This window comes from Filicampus tigris, chromosome 2 (assembly GCF_054856515.1).
Source record: "Filicampus tigris isolate MCC_2025a chromosome 2, RoL_Ftig_1.0, whole genome shotgun sequence".
In the NCBI taxonomy this organism is placed as follows: Eukaryota; Metazoa; Chordata; class Actinopteri; order Syngnathiformes; family Syngnathidae; genus Filicampus; species Filicampus tigris.
This window is the reverse complement of record NC_141218.1, coordinates 16,560,639-16,586,748: the sequence shown is the minus strand read 5'-3', so window position 1 is coordinate 16,586,748 and position 26,110 is coordinate 16,560,639. Positions and strand designations below refer to the sequence as shown.

General features: G+C 39.6%; 1 protein-coding gene across 3 annotated transcripts in view; it reads left to right on the top strand.

The window, feature by feature from the left end:
* The first annotated feature begins 2,118 nt into the window (after positions 1-2,118).
* neurl1b (neuralized E3 ubiquitin protein ligase 1B) overlaps positions 2,119-26,110 on the top strand; it is a 41,631-nt gene continuing 17,639 nt past the window's right edge. For 2 of the 3 annotated variants that reach the window (XM_086020854.1, XM_086020845.1), the window contains exon 1: positions 24,910-25,226. In XM_086020854.1, the coding sequence (XP_085876980.1) occupies positions 25,196-25,226 (31 nt within the window). In that variant the 5' untranslated portion in view covers positions 24,910-25,195. Of the gene's footprint in view, positions 2,273-24,909; positions 25,227-26,110 lie in introns of those variants that run through there. The other variant, XM_086020838.1, reaches the window with a different exon arrangement.

Below are 26,110 nucleotides of genomic sequence, written 5' to 3'. Positions count from 1 at the left end.
TTTTTATTTATTTATTTATTTATTCATTTGCAGATCCACTCTGCAAAAAAACAACAATGATGTAACAGCATTGTGGTTATCTGATGCATTCCTATTTAATCTATCTATCTATCTATCTATCTATCTATCTATCTATCTATCTATCTATCTATCTATCTATCTATCTATCTATCTATCTATCCATCCATCCATCCATCCATCCATCCATCCATCCATCCATCCATCCATCCATCCATCCATCCATCCATCCATCCATCCATCTATCTATCTATCACAATTATAGATAAAAATCTACTTTCCATCACGTGAGAGAATTGTGCTTGCTATTTCCCTCGTCAAGCACTTTTGAGTTTTGACCATTGTCTGGAAAAGGTGCCGGTTACATTTCCTCAAAAACGAGCATGTAGGTGACTAATGTTGTGACTAGTGAGTCAGGTAAGTGGTTATCTAGCTATGATGGCAACATGATGATTGGAAAACACACACACGGGGGTGCGAGCACACTCGCGTACACACGCGCACGCACGCGCACACACGAGCACGCACACGTACGCACGCGCAGACACGAGCACACACACTTTTTGTGTTGTGAGCGCCATCTCCTGGAAGGTATGGTGCATTGCATCACAAACACAGCCAGCCCTCCTCCTTTCCTCTTTCCACTCTCCAGTGGATATCCAATATCATTGTCATTATTATTTGTACATACGAGAGAGAGAGAGAGAGAGAGAGAGAGACAGAGAGAGAGAGAGAGAGAGAGAGAGAGAAAGCGAGAGAGAGAGCGAGAGAGAGAGAGAGAGAGAGAGAGAGAGAGAGAGGAGCAATCACTCGTTTGTATGTCTCTCACAAGTCATTCTCTGCAGTAATAAACATCACCAGAAGCGTTTATAACTGCAAATTTAGTTTACTAGTTTAGTTTCCAAACAAGTTAACAATTAGCCTAGCTTCTTCTACAACTTGTATTCTTTGGCAGTGTAGATGCCCTGTGGCACCATGGTGCCTCTTACAGGATAGTCTTGGTATTACAAAAGACATCTGGTTTGAAGGAGAGGACTTCAACTTGTCATTGGAGATAGCTTTATGTGTGTAGTTTGCTGGGTTGGTTAAGGACACCGCACGCTATAAAAGCCATAAGAATGCATAAGGGTATTCTTTCCCTTGTTATGTCCGGGCTCTCATATTTTACAAATCGTTTAAGATGTGTGAACACTGCTTTAGTATTTAATTCCTTGTGCTATAAAGGGCTACATTCAGTGAATGATTTTTTTTTTTTTTTTTTACAAAGGTGATTCACATGAACTGCCGACTTTTATCACATTTGAATTCAAGTTGAGCAAATATTAGTGAATGAAAATAACCTTGATGAACCGAAGGCTCCTATTGGTCAAACCTGTTTGAATCTGTTCAAACTGTTGCTGACCGTTGATCCAGATGTTAATAAGTAACACTGCTCTAAACAACAGGAATGCCACCTGAGCCAATCGTATACAGTAGTGGCTACCAATAATTTCCTTACTATCAAATCAAATGAATGACATCATACAAGGAAAGCAAACCCTGAACGTGTCAATGTAGCTCACGCTTCTTTTTAATTTGACAGTTTACAGGATGTGCACAGCTTTGTTTTTCACAAACTATTGGTACTGCTATTCATTATACTATACAGTAAATGATGATGTGGAACTAAAACACTGCAGGGCTTTGTACCGCCAATAAATGCAACAGTGAACAATGATATACCGGTATGTGTAATGTACTATATATTACATATTTTTGTTAACTACTTCATCCGACAGTTTTGAAGTGAAAGAAATTTGTTATATCACTTTAATGAAACATCCAAGTTGAATACTGCACCACTGAAGCATAGATTTGCAAAATACAAGAACACATCCAACAATAAAAGAAGCCAGTCATGTCATGTCTTTTTTAACGGTCCACACACACCCAGTAACACACCCACACGGACGCACACGTGCCGACTTAACCTCTGAGGTTGGATTTCATTGGCCAGAACACCGAGATAACAGAGACCACATGCACATGTTTACATACCTTCAAATTTCAAGCGGGATTTGGTAGTAGGGCGGAATAATAGTACTAAATCCACACTTCTCATGAGCAGACTAGCAGAGGAAACTTGCCTTCAAACATTTGGTGGGAGAATTCTGAATGAGACACAAGATGGGAAAGAAACAGCCTTCAATTTTTCAGCTTATCAGTCTATTGTCGTTTTCTAAGAGGAGAAAGGAGCAGAGACGCAGTGAAGATGGTGAGTCAGTTTTGTCTACTTGTATGTGAGCTTTGATTTGACTTCGCAACCTAAATGAATGCAGATAATAGCTTTCCTTTGCATATAATGTACTGGATATATTGTGCATATTCATACACACACTGAAACACACACTTGCACACCCCTATAGCATATATATATATATATATATATATATATATATATATATATATATATATATATATATATATATATATATATATATATATTGTCATTACTATAAGTATGTTTTTTTTGTAATGACAGTATTATTAAGTTAATTTCTAAAGAATTGTTCATAATAAATATGTAACCTTTAGTGCCTTAGCCTAAAATTTCACTAAACTATTCAGAGTGGATTACACATGGCGTACTAAATATCCCTTTCTCTAAAAACAAACAAACAAACAAACAAACAAACAAACAAACAAACAAACAAACAAACACACAGTTTCTTATTAAATGTATATATAAATAAAAAGTCTAGACATGCCTGTTTAAATGGTACTTTTTGGGTGATTTACAAGATGAAACCAGGATAAATTCCACCTCTAATGTGAAGTACAACATGGTTAACAAACCAAAAGAGAGAGAGAGAGAGAGAGAGAGAGAGAGAGAGAGAGAGAGAGAGAGAGAGAGAAAGAGAGAGAGAGAGAGAGAGAGAGAGAGAGAGAGAGAGAGAGAGAGAGAGAGACAGAGAGACAGAGCGAGAGAGAAAGAGAATTTAAAAATAAACAATTGAGAGAACTGGTTGCACAATTCTACCTGGGGGTGTGGGTGCATTCAGAATGAACCAACCACTTTCAAACTCCTGTTAAATGGAAGTCAGCACACACCTAGCTTGTATGAAATGTGATAATGAAACAATGAAAAGGTCAGGAAAAGCCTACTACACTATCTGAACCTTATCTAGTGTTCATCGGAGACACTTAACAAAAGTGGCAGGTGTGTGCTGACTTCCATTTGACATGAACTTGAAATGTGATTGGCTTATTCAAAACACAGCCACATCTCCAGTCATAAAAGGGTGTGCACACTTGTGCAACTACATTATCAGTTGTTTAATTTTACTTTACCTTTTGATTTTTTTTCAATTAAGTAATACTGATTATAGTTCACATTAATGGTGGATAATTCTTTAACGCACTTGTCTTGGTCACCTTTTTGTCACAAAAATCAGACATTGGAACAGGGCTGTGTAAACCTATAGCCACTGTATGTGGCTTTTCTTCCACTTCTTCTTTTTAACTAATATGTTATAATTATACTTTATTCATTTTCAATAACAAAACAAAAAACTTTCCAACAGTTTCATTACAAAAATCGTGTAGCATGACGTAAATATTTTGGCTTCCCAGAAAATGATGATGCCAATCAAATTATTTTTGCATCAGTTTTACAGTGAGCTGGGAATTTTTGCCACCATTGTTTTTATTCAATTTGTATCTAATCCTGGCCATGTTCTGAAGAGTACCAGCGGTATCGCAATTAAACATTGTTATTATTAGTTGAGGACAGACAGGAAATGCCTGTCCCTCAGCTGCGGTCGGCTGGAGTATGTTGTGTCGACAAAGATGAAGTCATGGTTTTCCCAGGCCCCAGCAGGCCAGGGCGATGGGAACAAGACGGAAGACGAGAGACAGAATAGAGGCCAAACGAAAACATAGAAGAATAAACAACACACAATGCACAATGTCTTGACAGTAAAATCTGTGGAGGCTCTTCCTGTACTTTAGATTCAATATTTATCTACATTTCCCGTTCCGAATGCCACATTCTGAGTGCCCCCTTGGTTAATTAAAAAAAAAGGGGGGAAATAATATATATATATATATATATATATATATATATATTTTTTTTTTTACAACCCCCCAAAAAGTCATTTAAAAAAACACTGATGATTATTCAATGTTTTCTATTAAAAACTGGGGAATGGAGGGAAACTACATCCTTGAAAAAATGGGGGAGTCAAAAAATAGGAAATAATATTGAAAAAAATATATGTGAATCGCAAGGTGATGATTTGCAGATTTGCGCTTACACTGGGTTTTATACTGCCACATGGACAAAACCTTAATAATATTGCACTCTTGAATGAGTTTATCTTTGTGAAAAAGCGTTTAAAATGAGTTCTTGCACGTAATGTTGGTTTCTTGTTCAACAGTTTTGTGCCATCCTTGAATGGATCTTTTCGATGCAAAAGAGCCCTTTGCGCTGGAAATAAAAATGACATCACGTGTTTTTTGTTGTTGTTTGCAACAAACCTTTTGTTGTTGGATTAGGATAGTGGATCATTTATGCATGCATTGAAAAATATATTATCAAAAATGAAATGTATTAAGAGTGTGCATTTTGCACATATTTTGTCCATATTTAAACAAGCATTTTTATATAAAGCCGGTTTGGAAATGTGTGGTCCCAAGTGGCTCCCCTAGTAGCACTGATGAAAAATTGTGGCCCCCTCCAGCTTTTAAGTTGCCCATACCTGGCCTACCTTACAAAAACAATATATAATTGCTTGATGTATTGTTTTTAGCGTGTTTAATAAACTAAAATTTAAGTATGTTTAAGTGGCCCTTACATCCTTTGATTTTTCTTTATGTGGCCCTCGGAGGTAACAGTTTGGACACCCCTGAATGGAATGCATTAATGACGCCAACCATCACCATGTCCATCGTTTTTCCTTTTACATATTTAACCATTAGACAAGGATATTGATTTTCTGAAGTAACTCATCTCAAATCATGTGATTCTGTATTGATTTAATGGCCTGGTGCGATTTCCAATGGGATGCTTGAATGCTCTTTTTTATAGTGATAAGAATAAGGCCTATTCAAGGCATCTTCATGTGATAAGATCTCGTTTGCGTGTGTTGTGTACCACTATGCACCACAAGGCTGTGCTGTTCTACTGTGTTGCTTCGTCTGCCAGGGAAGCCATGTGCTGGACAGCGTGGCCTTGGCCAGAATACGTTTGGGTTCAGGAGATGATTGCAGGTTCGAATATCCTGGATTGTTCACTGACAGTACACATGGACCATTCTGTGACATCATAGAAAAACAGCGCTGTTTATTCTTTTCTTCACTGGCTGCGTATGTGGCCTCGAGCAACAGGTGATGTCAGACGATGTGGAACATTTGTGCAGAACAAGAGGGCTTTCACCAAGATTTAGAGCTAGCTATTATGTCTTTGTGTAGATTGCATGTCAGAACTCACTCTTTCATAATCTCAATATGAATGGCTGACCTGAGTCTTGAGGGATTACAGTGTTAAATTGCCTTGCTGCGCAAGTCTCCATCATCATGTCTGCTTCATGTATTGTTGTCAAAGGCTTCTTAGATCGGTTTGTGATTGCATGGTGCAACACAGCTAAGAGTGGTACGTGGCAGTTACAGAGTCAGCATGATAGTAACTTGAGTAATATGAATGTATGTGTGAAGCATGCCACGCACAGTATTTTTTTTTTTTTTGGACCGAAAACATGTCTTACGCCATGTATCGAGATACACATTGAATTGCCTTTTATTAGAGCGATGCACACCCCTAACATATAGTGTATATACGTATTATAAACATACGTAAACATTATTACACACATGGAAATTTGACTAAATTCCTACCTCTTGCACTTATGTTTCTACTCCATTGCATTGCTGTACTGTCATTCTTTGTCTTCTGTCCACAGCAGGGTTATAATTTTCAGTTTTCATTATAGCTCGTTTTTTATGTCTTTATAATTCTCAAATGACTGAACTACCTTCAACTGTACATATGTACAGCAATACCGAAATAAATACATTTAAAATGAACCCCGAAAACCAAAATGTATGACATTAATTGAAAATCGTGAAAACAAATAACAAATCAAACAAATTTAGCTATAATTATAGTTAGTTTTATAAATGTAAGATGTATCAGTTAGTTTTCTTCCCCTTTTTTTTTAATTTTATTTTTTTAGCATTTTCATTTCTATTTTCGATACCTTGGTCCACATTTGCAAACAGGCGATCAGAATCTAAGCTGGTTAAATATGTGGAAGTGTCTGGAAAAATGCTATTATACAGACAGAGGACAATTACCGGCACAGGCAGCTTGAGAGAGAACAACTTTCACTGTCTATTTTTAAGTTCAAGCCTGAAAGGTTAAATCATAAAAACAAGAAGATTTGGGCAAATCAACAAGAACTTCGGTCTCTGTCTGCATTTAACATCCCCTGAGACGTTAGATAGACTTTCGGACAGGAAGTTCTCATATTTACAAGCCCTTAAAATAGCCTCGTCACCCGGCACTCTCAGTATATCAGTGTCTTGTCCAAAGTGGGGGCCCCTGCAGAAGTTTCTCACACGTGTCACACGCCAATGTCATGACAAGAGACCCCGGGAGAGTTGGGAAGAGATCTCAGGAATGGAAAGGAGGTGGGAACAAGTTGAAGGAGAGGGAGAGGAAAACAACGACTAAGATAAAAGTGAGGGCTGAGGGGTTATGGTTTGGAGAAGGGTTCTGGACGTTGGTTGGGAACAGGAAAAGGGTCACAGATGAGAGGAAGCACTCAGCAGTATAGATGAGCAAACAGGGAGCAGAGTATCTTTGAAACTGATTCCCCGACTCATGCACAAGTGTTACGCAACAGAACGCTTATGGTGCCTACACGTTTAAATTAGATCCCATTGATGACAACTTGAATGAGGCTACAAGTTACCTGTTTCTGCATTTGCCAGTTTACCTGCCAGAGCAGTGGAGCCGCATAGTGTACATTGTAACGTCTCAAATAAATGTCCTGTTCATCAGCTCAGTTTACAAGGTTCCCATTCGCTCACTCCCTTCTATCATGGACTATCTTTGATGTCTGGTATGTGGTGCTGATACGCCGAGTGAGCCTTCAGATAGCAGATAGCAACTGCATGGATAGTGAAACCTCCTCCTACATATAGCTTTTATGTTAAAATGTTAAGAAACTTGACAGCACTGTGCAAATGTTTTGGACCACCCAGTTACAATGACCATAAGGTTGCTTGGGTCTTTTTATTCGAATATAATCAGAAAACTCCCAAAAATGACAAATCTAATAAAGTGGCAAGTACTATATCTATATGCACAGTATAAAAAATGCCGGGTTGTTTTCCTAACCCACTTGCGGGGTAGCTGTAGATTAGGAGCAGATTGGGTTACTTTTATCCATGGTTGGGTTAACTATTTTGACCAAGCAGATTGTGTTGAAGATTGGGTGTGGGTGGTCTGAAGAGCTAGCAGTTTTGCGAAAGTTGAAGTAAATATAACGTAACATTCCTAGAAAATCTTGGTGGCGGCTACATGGCTGAGGACGACCATACGGTCTAAAAACTGTGCCAAACATCATGCAAGAAACTTTGCTGTGGCACCCCCTGACAGGAGGAAGTTGCTTCTTCTTGGTAATAAACGTTGGTAGTAACATCAGTATGACATTTAAAAACAACTACACTGATAACCTGGTAACTTGGTGGCTTCAACTCATCAGTAAGGGTAGTTCTTACCTCTTGTTGGATCAAAATCTTGTCCCAACGAGCTATTTCACCCAATTTGGGCTACTTTTAACTCTGCAGTTTTAAGAGTGTTGTGGGACCTCGGCTTGAACACTTTTGCTAATAGCATCTATGTAAAACAAACATCATGTGGACAAAATATGATCCATCCAACCATTTTCTGTATACCTCTTAGCTCGCTAATCTCACCGGTGATCTGGAGCCTGTTACAGTCAAACAATTGAGGCAAAATAACAACACAAAAAATAATTGCAAGCTCACGTGAGAGGAACCTTCCTCTCTTAAATTAAAAAAGGGAACATCCCAAGTTAAAAGTTTGTACATGTCATATTATTTACAGAGCAATGCTACGTTCTCCACACACTAAGTGTATTTTCCTAATCTAACTTGAATTGTCGCAGACACTCTTAGGCTCATCGTTGCACATCATCCCCCGCAGAAAAAAAACAAAGTGGTATTGGAAGTCAAGTGATTCAGCCGACACGTTTTGCCAAATAGCAGCTCCAAATGAGTCAAATCGCCTTTTTTGATAAAAACATGTTCTGCCCGCCAACTGCCCCCTTTCAAGACACTCGTGTTCATGTTGTTCTACTTCAAACGGGGTCAGCCAAAAGCAGGCTATCTCACACGGAAAAACAAAGCAAGCCTTTGCTGCTCACTCGTCTGTGCTTTTAGGCTCATGTGCTGCTGCTGCAGGGCTGCACGTTGTCACCAGTCATGAGAGCTACTTCTCCACGGGAAACAATTATGCATAGTTTTCGTAGGAAAAAAAGACACAGGCAGACATCCAAGTGGTTTTGTCCCCTTGTGTGCTGAAGCTTGCTTCTGTGAACAGAATGCCCCCGTCAGTGATAATAATATGGTCAGAAGACTAGGATAATTGAGCCGGAAGCGCTACTCCATGAAACGTGTCCATCCATCCATCCATCCGGTCGTCCAGCACACAGGAGGAGGACATCAGCTTCAAAGCGCTCCATAGGAACGGTTTCCCCGGAGACGTCAACAGGACCTGCTATCTCGCGCCACGCATGTATCGTAATCAGCAGTGAGGTGGCAGACATGCCTTAGCTCAAAGCTCTGAGCGTTTGTGACATTTATATATGGGAAAAAACACTGTAGGCACGCGAAACCACCAACGAAGAAGTGTCATAATACATTTCATGTCGTAGTTATTTAGATCTTTCAGGGTGGTGTCTACTTTCAAGGCAAATTAATCTACATTACTGAATCTGTGTTTACAGTTGACGTGACACACTTTAAAATGCGGATTTATACGCTCCACGGGGTCAATAGTACAGTACAGTTTATCCTTCATACAGAAACAAACACTACAGTTGTTTTTGTGACTTAACTTCATTGCTTTGGCATCCACATTAGGGCTGAACAATTTTGAAAATAATCTAATTGTGATTTTTTAAAAAAATTCTCAACATGGGATTGTGATTTGATATGCGATTATCTTTTCATGGTCCTCTTCCCACATGCTTTGTTTTCTTTACTTAAGCAATAAATTGGTCTGTAGCACAATAATCAATATTGGATTTATTATACATACATGTTTTAGCCTTATAGGTTAGGCTTACGATAAAATAAAGACAAATGACTTACGAATTAATATGAAAGACAGTTTATTCAACCACTTCAATTTGACTTGGAGTCTTTTAAGGGTTCACTACAATTTCACAAAATTCTACCAAACAAGTGTGGCGCAACCATAAATTAGTAAGACATAAGTCAGATTCCAACAATAATACAAACCATCGTGTGGCTTTATCACGTCAACTTTTCATGTTTTCATGTGACTGCAAACAAAACAACAAAATTGCGGGGCCATTGAAACAACACTGAAAATGAATGAGTGTTTTAGTCATTTGTTTAAAACACCTTTTTGGAGCCTAAAAACGGGTGCAAGTTGGCATAAATTTAGTACACTGCTAGCACGATATCCTTAGTCATTTATTTACATTAGGTAAATATCTAAAACCCATGAAAAACACCAACGAAGAATATTTAACAGATGATTTTGGGTGTTTTTAAAACAGTAGTATTGATCGTAGGCCACACAGTGCAGCGCGCAGTCGACCAGCGCATTCGTCGGGTATGTGAGGCTTGCAGTGCACGAGAAGCACGCCTGTCGTGTGGCAGGTGCACATAAACTGAAAAATGTTTTCCCTCACTATGTTTTGGTTGGGTCAGCACATGTAGAATCCATGCCAACAAAACACAGACAGCCTGTGGAGAATGCCTCAAAGTCATGCGTTATTATTAGCCTGAAAGTGGAAGTCAACCCAGACATATTTTTTCAAGAATATGTTTTATGCAGGCCCACTAATTGAAACAAGGCAATATGATTAATACGAAATATGAGTTAAGCAGCCAAATCCAACCATTTTAAGCCACCTCAGGGGGAGGCCATTTTGTCACTTCTGCCGACTGAAAATGACATCACAGACCCTCAGGGCACAGATTATGACCAATCACGGCTCAGCTGTTTTCTGAACCTGAGCTATGATTGTAGGTTTTTAAAACTTGTAATCATTACCTTAATTATGATGATGATATAAATAATGATTTAATTCTAAGAAATATACTTTTCTTCCATCATATTAAAAATATAACTTATTCATTATAATCATTATTTCATGTGTTTTAGTTACAAGAGTCTGACATCTAACTTTATATGATGACATGATTGATGTTGCATCATTCATTGAATTGATTACACGTATATTTACTGGCAAAAAGCCTCGAAGCACAACAAGCATAGATCATCTGCTGCTTCTGCCTTCTATGGTAGGCCTACATTTGTGCAACTGGGTATAAACAGAATTGTCAACATTTGACCAGTAAAAATTTGCATTGAGGATACCGCACCTCCATGCCAACTACAGGAAGGACATCTGCTATTATGTAACATGGGATCTAGGGATGCCTGCTATACTGTATGCTTGGCCATTCAATGAGCAGATGCTCAATGGTCAATATAGAACATGACAGCTGCTGGCTGCTCTTGAACTTCTCTCATTTAGGGGGACATATTACAATCTGTCTTTGAACCAGGGATTACCACAAGTAGGCCCGAATGTCTTTCTTGGCTTCTACCGAGTGACCACACAAGGTTAATAATAGCAGTAGTATTTCAGGTCACGGCTCCAAATGCTCATTGGGTCGCTAAGCTCCCTCTGGTCAAGGTCACGATCATGTTAGGCGCCACTGTAGTCACTTTTTTACAATGTGTCAACAAAGACTGCTGGTTGTATTGTTCTATGCGTGAAGCCTATAGATGTGGGGTACTCAAATACAAATCTTAAAGGGTGGCAAATATTTTTCAGTCAGAGGTCTATTTATTGAGGTTGGTCAGGTCAGATATGATAATATAGTAATATTTAAAACAAATTGTGCTTTTCATTCAAAGCAACAATAAAAATATGAACTGAAATACAATGCCATTTCTGTATTGACATTCAAAAGAAAAAGTTGAACAAAACACAAAATGATCCTTGTCATTTAAAAAAAAAAAAAAACCTTTAACTGTGTCTATCAAGAATGCTGTTAAGTTAGCAACATTTACACATTTAACATACCACTGCTTCTATTATGTTCTTATTGCGGCCGTGTCAAATGTTATTTTCATTATGATGCTAAAAAATGGACAGCGGGCCACAAATGGCCCACCGGCCAGACTTTGGACACCTGTGACCTAGTTTGAGTGTCTTAGAGGATATCATTATAGATCACTGTGTGTGTATAATGATAAACTTGCCCTCTTGAATGAAAATTGCGAAAAGACTTAGCATTTTGAGATATCTGAGTCATAACTTTGCAAATTGAACACACAAAGGAGGAGAAACAAAGATACAGTACGTCGCCCCTTTTCACCCCAGGAACTGGACACTGGAATTGTGACCCTTGTGTATTCACAACACAGGAACCCCCTCGTAACTTTTGGAGGACAAGAAAAGACCATGCTGTGGAATCAGAAGTTTCCAAAGGCTCTGCAGGAACATTTTTGTTTGAGGCTGGGTCTGCAACCCTCAACAACATTTCTGGTTGGATGACTATGACATTTTTTTTCAGCCACCACATTTGAAAGGTTTCAGCCACCACATTTGAAAGGTATACTGCACTTTGTTGTTGTCAGTGCTTTTTTCAGTTGACATTTTTGAATCAATGAGATGAAGGACTCCGAAAAAGCTACCACACATGTGGACAGACAATGAGGTGCAGGTGTTGTTGTTTGTGCAGATTGAAATTTTGGAGTCTACACAAGGAATTTTGGCAGATGGAATTTTAGACCGACTACTGTCTTTATCGGAGCCAGAAGAAGTAAGAAATAAACCACCACTGAACTTATAACTGTCCAATTTTATTTGCTAATGTTTGGATTTCACAATAAACAAAAAAAAGGCATTCATCCATTATCTATTCCGCTTATCCTCACAAGGGTCGCGGGCGTGCTGGAGCCTCCCAGCAGTCTCCGGGCAGTAGGCGGGGGACACCCTGAATTGGTTGCCAGCCAATCGCAGGGAACAGAGACAAACAAACATCCGCACTCACGATCACATCTAGGGGCAATTTAGAGTGTCCAATCAACCTACCATGCATGTTTTGGAATGTGGGAGGAAACCGGAGAACCCGGAGAAAACCCACACAGGCACGGGGAGAACATGCAAACTCTACACAAAAAAGGCAACAAAATAAATGTCTTGTCTGTTCCAGAATTACACTATACCATGGCTTAAGCTTCATTAAATCATGTAAGTACAGGTGACGTGTTTAGATAATCTTACGCATTATACTGCACTAAATTTACTGTACAGTTTGCTTCATAACGTAAGTATAGTCTCACAAATCAGAATATGTTATCATGCCTAAGTGAGTGCCTGGAACTAGAGTATGGGATAGTAAACGAAAGCAAGGCAACAGATAATAAAATGGCATTATCAAGTAATGTAAGATAGGCAAAACATTGCTTCCTACTTAGACTGGATCCAGCATGGATTATGAGTGTGCTGAGCAACTTTCTTGACACGCGTGCCTTTTATTTCATGAAACCCTGACTGTGGATGGTAATATAAATAATGACTTCTAAGTTACAGAGGGGGGTTATGAGCATGTAAATGTACACATGCACATAGATACATGGCCACCCCTCAGTGAAGTGTGTCAACCTGCATAGATGGGCATACCGCCTATGTGACGGACGCCCATTTTGGCGCCCATAAATGGGAAATTTAAAAAAAAGAGTCATACTAAGCATAGTCGGAAGCCCCTTTTTCCCGTCTATGTCTATTTTCGCGACCTCCACCCCATATGTGGTATTGACAGAAAGCTCCACTTCTCTGCTTTCAGAATCCGTTGGAATTACATTGCCACCTTAAAAGTTTGTTTGTTTATTTATTTATTTATTTTTCTCAAAGTTGGTAGTCAGAGACGCTAACGGAAGCCCGTTTACAATGATAGACCGGACCGGCCTGTAGACGATTACTATTTAGTCCGGCCAAAATGGCGGATAAATGGAAGGTGGAAGGGTACCCTGGCTGTTTGTGGAAGGCGATAAACGGACTGCGAATTTTTAGTAAAATGCCCAGCTCTGTCAACCTGGCCACCCCACTGAAAAATGTCTGGCTACACCCCTTATTTTCATCATTGGTCATCCCAAGTCCGGTCCTCGAAAGCCAGCCTGTTTTACATGTTTCCCTCCTCCAAGACAGCTGATTCAAATGACCAACTCAACAGTAAGCCTTGCAGAAGCTTGATAACAATCCTGCACCTCTGTTGTAGAGACTATTGTGAGAATGCAGAATAACAATGGGGCACTGAAAACTTATTGGTGGGCTAAAGACTAATGTACCAGAAACTAAAAGCTCTGGGTGTTTTGGTGGGAAAGGGCCTCTATAGATTCAACTAGAAGTTGAAAGGTTTTGAATTGCTCTCCTCAGCAATTTACCCAAACTGCTCAAGTTAGCGTAATGAGATTTTGGATTGGTTTCTTCTCCTGAAACTTCAAGTGAAGCCATTTGGAGGTTAACAATTGGGAGCCGGAGGGCAAAATTCTGACAAGCCTTGAATTGCCTGCAAAGCCATTTCGTTTTGTGTCATAAATTCTAATGATGTTAACAGGCCTAATTGGGAACTTCTTAGCTGTGCCGTTTCATATGTCAAGTTTTCATCATGTTTCCAACATATATGGCTGGATATATTTTATAACTCTGCTAAAATTGTAATGCTGCAGTTGAACACACATCCATCTTTTTAATGTTAGTTTCACAAAACACGCATTATGTTGTTGGTATGAGTACATCAACATAAAGCAAGCATCCAGCCCACTTATTGTAATTTTAATTCCTACTGTCTTATTAAAGACAAAATGTGCTCTTCTGTTCTAAAATGTCTTATTAAAGGCAAAATGTGCTTTTCTGTTCTGAAATGCAGATTAAAAATGCATAGCATAACCTTGTAAATGTTAATGTTTCCCCAGAAGAGTTATTCCTGGCTTGTGTGTTAAGCATGCCAGTTATTTGGAGTCCAAAAAAAAAAAGGCTTGACATGTACTGGATTTTCCTCTTCTTTTGCCAAGAGATCGGACACCACTCAGAGCTGCGATTAGTGACAACAGCAGATTCATGTAATTTCCGCTGCATTAAGCATGTGATTGTAGAAGCACTTTGGAGTTTAAAAAAAAGAAGGAAGAAAAGCTTGACCTGTTTGGAATTCTTATTGTGAAATTTATTGAGTTCACAATGAAAATTGTGGGGATTTGAATGGCGTTTTAGATAATTTTATCAATATCTTAAAAATGTTAATTGTTTTAAAACATTTTTAAATGATGGCATTTGAAATATTGATGTTACTTTACATAATTTATGCATTTCATTTATACAATAAAAAATAACAGGTGGCATCCGGTAAGAATAGTTTGGTTAATCTTATACAATACATAGGGGGAAAAAAATCTACTGTATGTTGTGACTTTACATGAATGAGCTTGGATTTTGTACTAACATCTGCAGCCATTTTGCACAAGGCTAGAAGAAGTTGACTGTTGTTCTAGGCTGAGAGTATTTCCTGCTTCTCCATCAGTGGGGCATCCGCTCCTCAGCTCACAGAACACTGAGACAATAGAACAGATGGAGGAAGAACACTGTCCATGCATGCATCTGGCTTAAATGCATTGATGGGCCATTTTTAGCACATCTCCCACTGACACAGAGGCCTAAAACAACATTCAAGAAAAGTCTGCTGTTCCGTACTCCAGAAGCAGAAAACCACTCAAAGTGCTAAATGCATTTCGAGCAATGAACAGAAAGAATAAAGTTCAGATTCAGATGGAACCTTATTGAATTTCCTGTGGGTCTAATAAAGGATTGTTCCCCTTTTCTTTTCAACGCCTGGCTGCGCACATTGTATTTCAGTAGCGGGGGCCACTGAATGTCTGGAGCTGTCATGTTACATAAGGACATGCTTTTAGACACATCTAGTGCAACTCCGGAAGTTCCCAACACCCCAGTGAATTAATGTGTTAATTAAGGCATCCATAGGAATGCGGCTAACATTTCCAGATTCACTTCCAGCAGGATGTGGGGATCATGCGTCACCCATTTCTCTAGTTTACCACATAACCTGTCTTTGTCAAGAGTTTAGCCATACTTGCAAAGATGACACAAACGTAAAAATTGTCAAGATTCAGGAAGATGCAAACATTTTACTAAAACTCCTCCCATTTAGTATTAATTTAAAGTGGACCTAGGTTGAACAAAATCCGTTATGAAAGCTTAGTCAATCTCCGACTAATTGTTCCCGCAGGTGAATTTCTCGTCATCGTCAAAAGTGTACAGGTATCTTTAAAGTAATTGTAAACAACCATTAAAATGCGATCAGGGTTTTTGGAGTCGATCAGCGATCAGAAGGTTTGAAAAGAATGATACCCAATCAGCGGTTCGATTAGAATATGGAGCAATATATCTATTTAAAAAAATGTATATATATATTTACTCTATAGTTGTCTCCCGCCATAGCAAAAATGCATAGGAATAAATAATAATTGAAACCCATCCATCCATCCATTATCTGTACCGCTTATCCTCACAAGGGTCGCGGGGCCTGCTGCAGCCTATCCTGGCTGTCTTTGGGCAGTAGGCGGGGAACACCCTGAATTGGTTGCCAGACAATCGCAGGGCACACAGAGACAAACATCCGCACTCACAATCACATCTAGGGGCAATTTAGAGTATCCAATCAACTTACCATGCATGTTTTTGGAATGTGGGAGGAAACCGGAGTACCCAGAGAAAACCCACGCAGGCACGGGGAGAACATGCAAACTCCACACAGGGAGACCGGAGCCGGGATCGAACCCACGACCTCTGAACTGTGAGGCGGCCGTGCTAACCAGTCGACCACCAATTGAAACCCCCAAATTCTAAAGAAAAAAAAAAACACTGTTAGTCATTAAATATAACATGTAAAGCTCCTTCGCTGACATTAATGAAAAAAATGCATGAGCATTGCCAGTCATTCAGCTGGCTGGGGCTTTTGCAAAATCTATTGCTAACTTGGTTCAACAGCTGTAAACAAATCCATACAGCTACTTACAAGCTACGCCAAATAGCCTGCAGATGCTCCTTTTTGGCTCGCATTGGAAGCTGGCTGTGCTGTACAAGTCCCGGTGCCCCCAGTCAACAATGATTATTTTGTGCTTTTGTTTGTCCACTTTTTACCTGCCGCGTGTGATGTAGTAAGCACATTCTCGAAGCTGTTTGTATTGACTCTTTTATGTAATTGCGCCGCGAGAATTATACCGCATTATATCTTGTATCCAGCAAAAGTTCAATGTGTCTGTCAACAACGGAGCTATTTCCGTGTTAGTTCAAATAACACGGCTGCCTGCTGGTTGCATCTGTGATTGGCTGAATGTGTGTGGCAGGAAATTCGCTGAATTTATGCTAGTGATGAAAGCTACAATGAATTGAAGAGATGTAAAAATGAAATGAATAACACACATACAGTATAGTGCTTAAGATGGAGTTTACTGTGACTTTAGAGGACAATTTTTCTTTTTTTTTTGGTTGTATATGACTTAATGGACTGCAAGAAGATAAAAACTAGAAATCCATCCTTTCATGTTCTATAGCGACTGTCCTTATTAGTGCCATTGGTGAGCCATCCCAACTGACTTTGGGTGAGAAGCACGGTACACTCTGGACTAGTCACTAGCCAATGGCAGACCAATAATAATATCCTTTTTTTCTTGCAATGTTCATTTATTAGGTGGAAAATTAATAAATACATTAAACAAACAAACAATAGACTCCCCCACGAAAAACAAAACTTTAAGGCATTAGCCATAGACTTGTGTCTTTGAAAGTGAATGCATATAAACACACAATAGATGGAATGTTTGGACTTGCACGTAAGATTCAAACCCAGAATCTTCCAACAATTTGGTCATTATGCTAATGTTACTGATTAGTGCTTGTAGTATTCCCAAGAATTGATACCACATATACTGTATGTGTCGCGTTAGTACAAACACAAAAAATACACCACAACTAACCAAGTAGCACATATAACGATTGACATGTTGACCACCTAATATAGGGTGACCGCAAAAAAATGGGCCCCCAAAGAAAATTTGGATTTGGAAATTTGAAATGGATTTCTGAAGAAGAAAAGGCCAATGAGTAGAATGTTTTAATGTGATGTTATAAACACAATAAAGTAGTTATGCCTCAAGTTGCATTTGATTCCATAAAAAATGTAAGAAATTATGCCTATTGAAAGTTGGTGCCCGTTTTTTGGGGGGGTCACCCTGTAATTGCGTGATGAGTGACAGACAAGCCAACCAGTGAGTATAGATAATGCCTTTCATTACTGCTTTACAGCAAAAATCCATACATAACTGATCGGGTACAGATACATTTACACTACACTATATTTGTAATCCTACGTCTACTGATATCCTATTTCGGAAGACAACAACAACAACAACAACAACAAAAAGACTGCCACCTACTCATATAAAATAATCATTGTTCGAATTAAAACATACGAAATCACCTCAGCCTAACCATAATCAAGCCAGTGAAAGGGTTGTATTCATCTCCCAACTAATTTATGGTGATGCGCTTGCTTAAACTTCCTGTTTATAAAACATGATTTCAAGCCATCCTTTTCTCAACAGGACATGTCTTTTTAATTGTCATAGCATTTTAAAATGTTGTCAATCTAAAATCGCACCCTTGAAACCAAACATTTCGTCTGCCACAGTGTATTGAGTCTTGTGATCCGAGGTTTTTAGAAATTTGAACAATCTGCCAGGGCACTGAGCACATGGCAATAACTCTAACCCCAGTATTGCCCCAGTTAAAGGCAAATGATCCAGATGTGAATGCACTGTAGTAGAACAGGCTGCTCAAAAGAAAACGTGACCCAAAAAATATATAAATCTCTGATTATACATAGCTGTTGTTGTGGTTCTTGTGTGCTTTGCGGTGATGGCTGGGTTCACATTGAAAGTGGTATGACTCATTTCACCAATTAGAGCAATGCTTGGGGTTTGGAGGGAAGTTTTTTTCTGATATTGAGAACCATTACATTAAAAAGCTTTCCAATGCAATTTTCTGATCAGGAGTTTAAGATTGGTCTCGGGAAGAAATTTCCAAAATAATGTATGTTAGGTTAATTAAGGAGTCTACATTGAGAACTTTATGTGGTACCGTTTAACTATCCAGTTAAAGTTACCTCCATACACGACCTCTACACTTTCATCGTAAAAATCCATCAAATTAAATTGATTTCCTTAAGGTTATTATAGTTAATGAAAACTAACAAAATAACTAACCTAAAATTGAAAACACATTTTCATTAATGAAATAAAGTTCAATGAGAGTGTTTTGAAGAAAAAAGATAACGGTAACTACATTTTACATTTATTCAGCAAAAACGTCCTTCATTTTCATTTTTGTCAGTTAATTTCATACACGAGTCGTCAGGATTATAATATGCTTATGAACTATTATTTTATATTTAAAATTTATTTCTGCATTACTGTATTACTGTACAGAAGAAAGAAGGAATTTGGAATTTGAAGAAAAATCTGTGGAGGCTCTTCTTGTACTTTGGATTCAATATTTATCTACATTTCCTGTTCCGAATGCCACATTCTGAGTGCCCCCTTGATTAATTAAAAAAAGGGGGGGAAATAACATACATAAGGCCTGTCAAAGTTAAAGCATTAACTATGGAGAATAATTAAAAAATAACTCAGATTTATTTACTTCCTGTAGCTGACCTCTGCTCACTTTGCAGCCAAACTTAGTGGAGAATCACTGTCGCAAAGATAGACTACTACATAGGTTTACTTTAAAAAGTTGCTCGACGGCTCATTGGAAAAATCCAAAATAATTTGCGCACTTTGCAAAGCCAATTTAAGATACCATATTAGCTGTGCGTCTATGGTGTATCATTCAATAGTTGTATTTTCCAGGAAAAGAATTGTAATCAAGGATCAACAAAAGCTATTAGAACAGTCTTTGAATCAAAATATACTTTAATTTTCTACATAAATTCCACGATTTTACTCAAGTAATATATATATATATATATATATATATATATATATATATATATATATATATATATATATATATAGTCCTTTGCCGGTTACAGCCAATCGCCGTCGATTACATAATCTTTACGTCACACACAGGTGCTGCACGAGCAGAACACGCTGCCAAACAAAGAAAAAATATCAAACAAAAACAACTGACACATGCACAGCGTTGTCATCGGTGAAATAAAAAGAATATGGGACACATGTCATTGCGTCTATGGGACCGCAAGGTACACCATACCCTTTTATTTTTTATTGTTTCCCTACTCGACCGCGTGTCAGGAGTGCGCGGCACCTGCATGTGACGCGGTATCAGTAAAGTCGATTCTCAATGCCGGTTGGCTAAATCTGACCGACTGGGACCACGTGGGTCGATTGAATATGCAGGACGGAAACCGGGGACGGAGGGCCGATGCCCAGTTCTGATATATATATGTATATATATAAACTTTAGATCCACAAGGTTGTGCCTTTTGCTGTTCTGTGACCTCCCGGAGGCAACTTGGCTTCTGTCATGCCGTCAAAGCAATCAGAGGTGGCATATCTGTGCTAACGGTGACCGAGGGCATCTGGATAGAGTTAGGCGGGATTCATATATAGACCACACTGCAGTCAATGGTGAGAGTAAATGTACCAGCCACACCATACTGTTGACAGCGAGTGGATATATTTAATAGACTTTACACCAATCTGAGCGAGTGGATCAAAATCGGTTGATATTTTGCATTTTACACCAAATCGACGATCGGCTTAATTTGCGTGATCTATGAATGACGTCATCGATTGGATCCGCAAAACAAGACATTACAGCAAACACTACCTTGTTCACTCCAGGGTTGTTCTGTGCTGCCATAGTGTATATGTGAGCAAGAAGGCAAATCTACTTTTAGCCTTGTTGCGTGTCTTGTGAGTGGAATGCCTTTTCGCTGGAAGGCAGAAGTTGTGCCTCCATGCCCTCAACCATCCAATCACAAAGTAGTAGCATTCGTGTATTTTTTTATTGATTTTTGACCAGTAAAAAGTCAGAAAAACATTTTATCTACATAAAAAAAAGAACTAGCTACATTATATGTGCTATTAATTTAATTTTAACATCTCTTCAATTCAAAATAGCTTTCATTACTCAGCATAGGTTACATGAACGTCTGGCCATGCACATGCAGCCAATCACAGATGGGCAGGCTTATTGTTTGACCTAACACGGAAATAGCTTTGTTGTTGACATGACGCACTAAACTTTTGCTATATGAGAATACGAGATATACTCATTCTCATTGTGCACGTGAGTTGAGCTATTCTCGCAACACGATTACATATAAAGTCAAAACAGCTTGTGTAGATCGGGCCGGACAATTTAGATTCTTTAATTATCCTACATGTATATTTTTGGAATATGGATGTAACCCCACGCAGAAACTTCATTTAGGAAGGCCGAAAGCCAAGATTTGAACCCAGAACGTTCCGACTGTTAGACAGAGGGCACGTGTGGTGTCAAGACGCAGGGCGTGCAAAGAGTGGGCCCTACGGGGCATTGGCCTCTGGCATCCACAGCCCTCTCTGTCGACGATTGTTGATGAATGGACAATATGAAGGGGCTTCCGTCTGTGATTGATGGTCATAATGGCCATTAGACAACTGAAAATCTTCCGTCCGCAACAACCAGATCTTAAGGCCTAGATACAGCAATCCGACGTCAGAGGTCAGGAAGCGTCGGGGCGGCGCATTGCGCCGTCTGATTGGTGTAGTGACCACCCTGGTGCTGGTGGGCATGTTGAATCGGCGTCACGAGTCTTGACATTTGGTCACTCTGATTGGCTGTTAGCTAGCAAATCAGCGCACGTACCATGAACGGGAAGTGACACATGCGGATAAACAGTGAGTAGGCCTTTGCTGCCTTAATCCTCTTACAAGTACAAGAGCAAAGGTTGACAATGTAAGTATTTCCCGATACTGTGTCAAGAAAATGAGGGTTTACTTCGCGTCGGAGTTCATCGTAAGCGAAAAATATAGTCGAATGCATTGTTTACGTTTTTATAATCTGTCCCCGGCCGATGGCTTTTCGGTTGGCTTTTTCTAACCATGAGAAATAGTGACGACCGCCGCCGATCGTATGGAAGGATATTACATCTCACGCATGCGCATAAAGTACTTTAATGGTCAGCGTCGCAGTCTGTTGATGCGGTGTATTTTTCCAGTTTAACGTGCCGACAGCCGGCCCGACGCCACGGGGGGTAAGCGTCGGTCACAGTTGGCCAACGTCGGATTGGTCTATCTGGGCCTTTAGGATGTGATCACTCCCAGGCAGTCTCTTCCGTGTGAGAAACGAAATTGTTAGTTTTGGCTTTACATCGCAGACTATTTATTTGTGCTGTGTGAGTTGGAATTCACCAAGACTTTTGAGTGTAGGCCTGTTTTGCTGATTGTCTGGCACAGAACTGCTTATGAAAACACAAGTTATCACACTCAAATGCACACACGTTCTCGCCAGAAACGTTGACACTTTTTCAACTAAAGTCAACAATTTTTCGGCATTCAGCAGTCTCCTTAACGATCACATAATCTATGTGTTTGGAGTAAGATCAACACAGCAGTCATTCCACTCTCATCAGCACAAGTGTGTATGTGCTCAGGCAGCGAAGCATCATGGGGCCTAGCACTTGTTTCTGTGGCTCTGCTGTGTTTACAGGCAAGGCTTGATTGCAGAGCTCATTGCAGGCATATTCATCCATATTCACTTCCTATGTTGATCCCCTTTGCCGTAGCAGCTCCTTTTCTATCTCATGCCACGAGGAGGGCGTGGAGGGCTGGGAGATTTCAGTTCTGCTCCGCTTCGACCCAAACACCATTCAGCAAAGGTTCATATAAGGAGCCACCATATCCTGCTAAAACAAACAGCGCTGACGAGTTAGAAACAAATGCTTTTGTTTCGTAGATATATTTAGATGCAAGCTGCCTTCACCCTAATGGCATCTCTCGCAGACCGTTTGCCCTCCAGAAGAATAAGACCATTGCAAGCATGTTGGCATCAGCTGAAACCCGCGGGGGTTTTCCTCATTGTGCAAATATAAATATACTGCATATGTGCAATGGAAAACAACACATTCCCCAATAAGAGCAGAAGATTTGTAGATTTGGACTGAAGGGATGTTAAAACGTGATACTTGTTGTATGGGAAATTACCTGGCCAGACCCTTCCTTCACTGATAGTCTGAGTCAGTTCTCCAAGCCCTGCAGGCCATGACTCCTCTGAGAACAGTATGGTACCGAAGACAGGAAACAGCTTGAGAGAAGTCCAGCAGTCAAGGCCACGGGAGGGGTCGGGGAAAACGGGGATTTCCTCATATGACCAGCCAGATTTTTATCGAAAGTGCCGTCTTTTATTTGGTGCAACATATGAACGTGATCACTGTTAGGGTCTCCATCTACATGACTTTAAAGTATCCCTTTGTTGGGAATCCCTGGATTTAGGGCAGTCCGACAGTCAACTGCAATTTTGACCTAGAATAGCACTCACGGCACATCCGACCAATCTCCAAACTCAAATAATGACAGAATGTTTGCGAACATTATGGGTCTCTTTAAAAGTTATTTGTAGCACAGTGGTTCACATAGCAGCCTTTCATACAGTATATCTGGTCTGGGCTCAATTACGGAACAATGCTTCATTCAATATTGGCCTGGGATTGACTCGTGATACAACCTGCTACCCTGTGACCATGAACAAGATAAACAGCGTACGTAATGAATACTGTAGGTGCCTCTTCTTTTCATACTGCACTTCCTCTTATATGGTACGGGGGTGTTTAGTTACTCAACTGCATAACACTGCAGATGCAACACTGTTTGAGCATTTAATTTGCTGTCTTTGATACTTGTTAGGGTGCATAAAACCACACATAGCTAATCCCAACGCAAACAACTAAGCAGTTTTTACAGTGTTTATTTAAAAGAGTATGCAAACATGAGAAACATACTATTAATAAAAGGCAACAGAATGTCAATGTTGAACTAGCTAACTAGCGTAAAACTGACAACAAACAAAAAGAGATGGATTGAGCACAAAAGAAGAAAGACAACAGGTGCAAACAAACACTCAAAACCAAAACCCTTCGCAAGCCAAAAAACACTAAACAGAAAATCATTTAAGAGCATAACATCTGTAAAAAAAAGGCACCGACTGGTTGGAAAAGCACAAGAGCAACACAATGCTGAGGCAATGGTGACAAGCAATGAGCAATGTCTCCTTCGTTTAAATACCCTGCTAATGATAACTGCCAGCAGGTGCAATGCAGGAGACTCCGCCCACCAAAAAACTCTCCATGGAGACTTCAACAGAAGGGAAAAAAAACAAAGCAGGGTGGCAACAAAAACAGGATATTGACAACCTAAGGTCCTTAAGACCTTACTGGTAACACAGTTCTACACACTAGAATTACAGTGCACAGTCGTAATTTTATTTTATTTTTTTACGATGGTCCATGAGGCTATTAGTGCATAACATATGGCTCCTAGTATAGGCGCTCAAATGCTCCTTGTTATCATTGGCCCTGTCACTTTTGCACCCAGTGCTGGGTTAGCTATTTTAGCTAATTTGGGTTACTTTTAACACAGCACTTTTAAGACCGTAAGAAAGACATCAAAGATGAAGAATAAATACTCAAATGCTCCTTGCTGGCTCTGTTACTTTTCGACCCAGTGCTGGGTTAGCTATTTTATCTAATTTGGGTTACTTAACCCAGCAGTTTTAAGAGTGTAAGCTGGGTATCAAGGCTAAAGAATGAATGCTCAAATGATCCTTGTTATCGTCACTAAAATTTGCCCAAAGGCAGCGATTCTCAAAGAGGGCTACCCGCATAAGTTGTGAAAATAGTGCATTTGTTAAGTACAGTTCAGTTGTTTATCTAACTTTTAAGTATAATATATTTGCATTTTTAAAATTTACTCGCCCTTGACAGAAAAAAGCCATAAGATAGAAGTGTGAAACTCCTTTTCAATAAAGTAACTATTTAACAATTTAGTATAAACAGGGGATGGTTAATGTAAAATGTTTGCCATAGGTCAACATTATTAAAAATTAAGACAATTTGCAATTTTGAATTGACCAAGAAACATGAAGTCACCACACATGATTTGCCTTCACAGACCACCTAAAATGATGTGGCAGACTGAATCTGGCCCCCGGGCCTTGAGTTTGTCACCTGTGTCGTAAAGACATTTCTTTAGTAAGGTACATTTTTTATTTCATTTTTATGTCCAATGTCTTTTATTTGAGTCATTATACAGTTTTTTTTATTCTTCTGATAGTACACTACAGTGTTGAATTTGAAAATGTTCATGTTACAGTCGTTAACCATACATCTAATTTTTAGGGTGGCCCCTTTGCAGACCCCCGCCTCCCCTCAGGAAATCTCAGTATTATCACCACCTTCGAGTGAGTCTGGAGCATTCGGTGTTGCTTTATTTCGCGACTATTCCTGCTTGCTGTGTCTTTAAAGTGGTGCGGACCGAGGGAGGCAGCCGCTCCAAAAGAGAGGAGGGGGACTATTGCGCGCCTCGGAGGTGTCAGCCTGCCTGCCTCACGTTCACGCTCAAGACGGACGCACACACAGTGGCGGTTTTAATCGATATTCATGCATATTCTCGTCAGCATTTGGAGAGAGAGAACGAGAGCGAGAGAAGGAGGGAGAAAGAGAGAGAGCGTGGGGATCCTGTACACATGGATGTGCAGACGAACACTGCAATAAAAATCAGGATTAATTTCGCAGCCGGCGCGCAGAATTTGTGGACATAATGGGGAATACGACACCCAAACCGTTAATAGGTGAGACTTGTGATGATTATTGTCTTAATGGAGAATGTGTGCGAATGCGTGAGCGTGTGGTTTTGGTGCCATTTCCTCCACTTGAGCTCGCTCAGTTTTTGGAAACGAGCTGCGCATCACGGGGGAGCCGAGTTTGATTCCAGTGGAGCTCCCCCGCAGCTATCTTTCTCTCACTGTAATCATTTTAATCATCTGTTGCACGTAAATGCTAAACAAATAATCCAAGTGTTCCTGAAGTGCAGTATGTGCAACTGAGGTTCACCTGCGCACGGGGGTGGTCTTTTTAACACCACCTTGACCACCAAGATGGAACAATCTTATTTGTAACTCTTTGTTTAGTCCATAGTAGTACTCCTCAAATGATAAACAAGAAATTCTTGGTTTTAGATGACCATAAAGGCATCTCAATGTTTTGATTTTATATTACATACAGTGGCGGGCAGCATGAATATTGGTTTGGAAGTTCTGGGTTGAAAATGACATGCATAATTGAAGACCGTAAATGGTCCTTAGGTGTGAATGTGCTTCGTACTTTGCCCGTTTGTGTCCTGTGATTGGTTGGTGACCAGTACAGCGTTTACCCCCCTCTCACCTGAAGTCAGCGGGGTTAGGCTCCAGCATATACGGTACCCATGACCCCATGAAGACAAGTACATGGAAACAATTTAATTATTCTAGCTGGAAATGATTATTTATTCATCAATAATTGGTTATTAAAAAACTATTGTTAGTTCTGTAAAATTGATTGTTGAATTATCATGTCATGTCTTGTCTGCAGATTTGGGTCAATTAGTGGAGCCCAGAGTTCAAAGCAAGCTTGGTGCAGTAGCACTTCGCTGCTATGCTGCACATTCTTTTAGTAATTTTAGTAAACTACTTTTTAT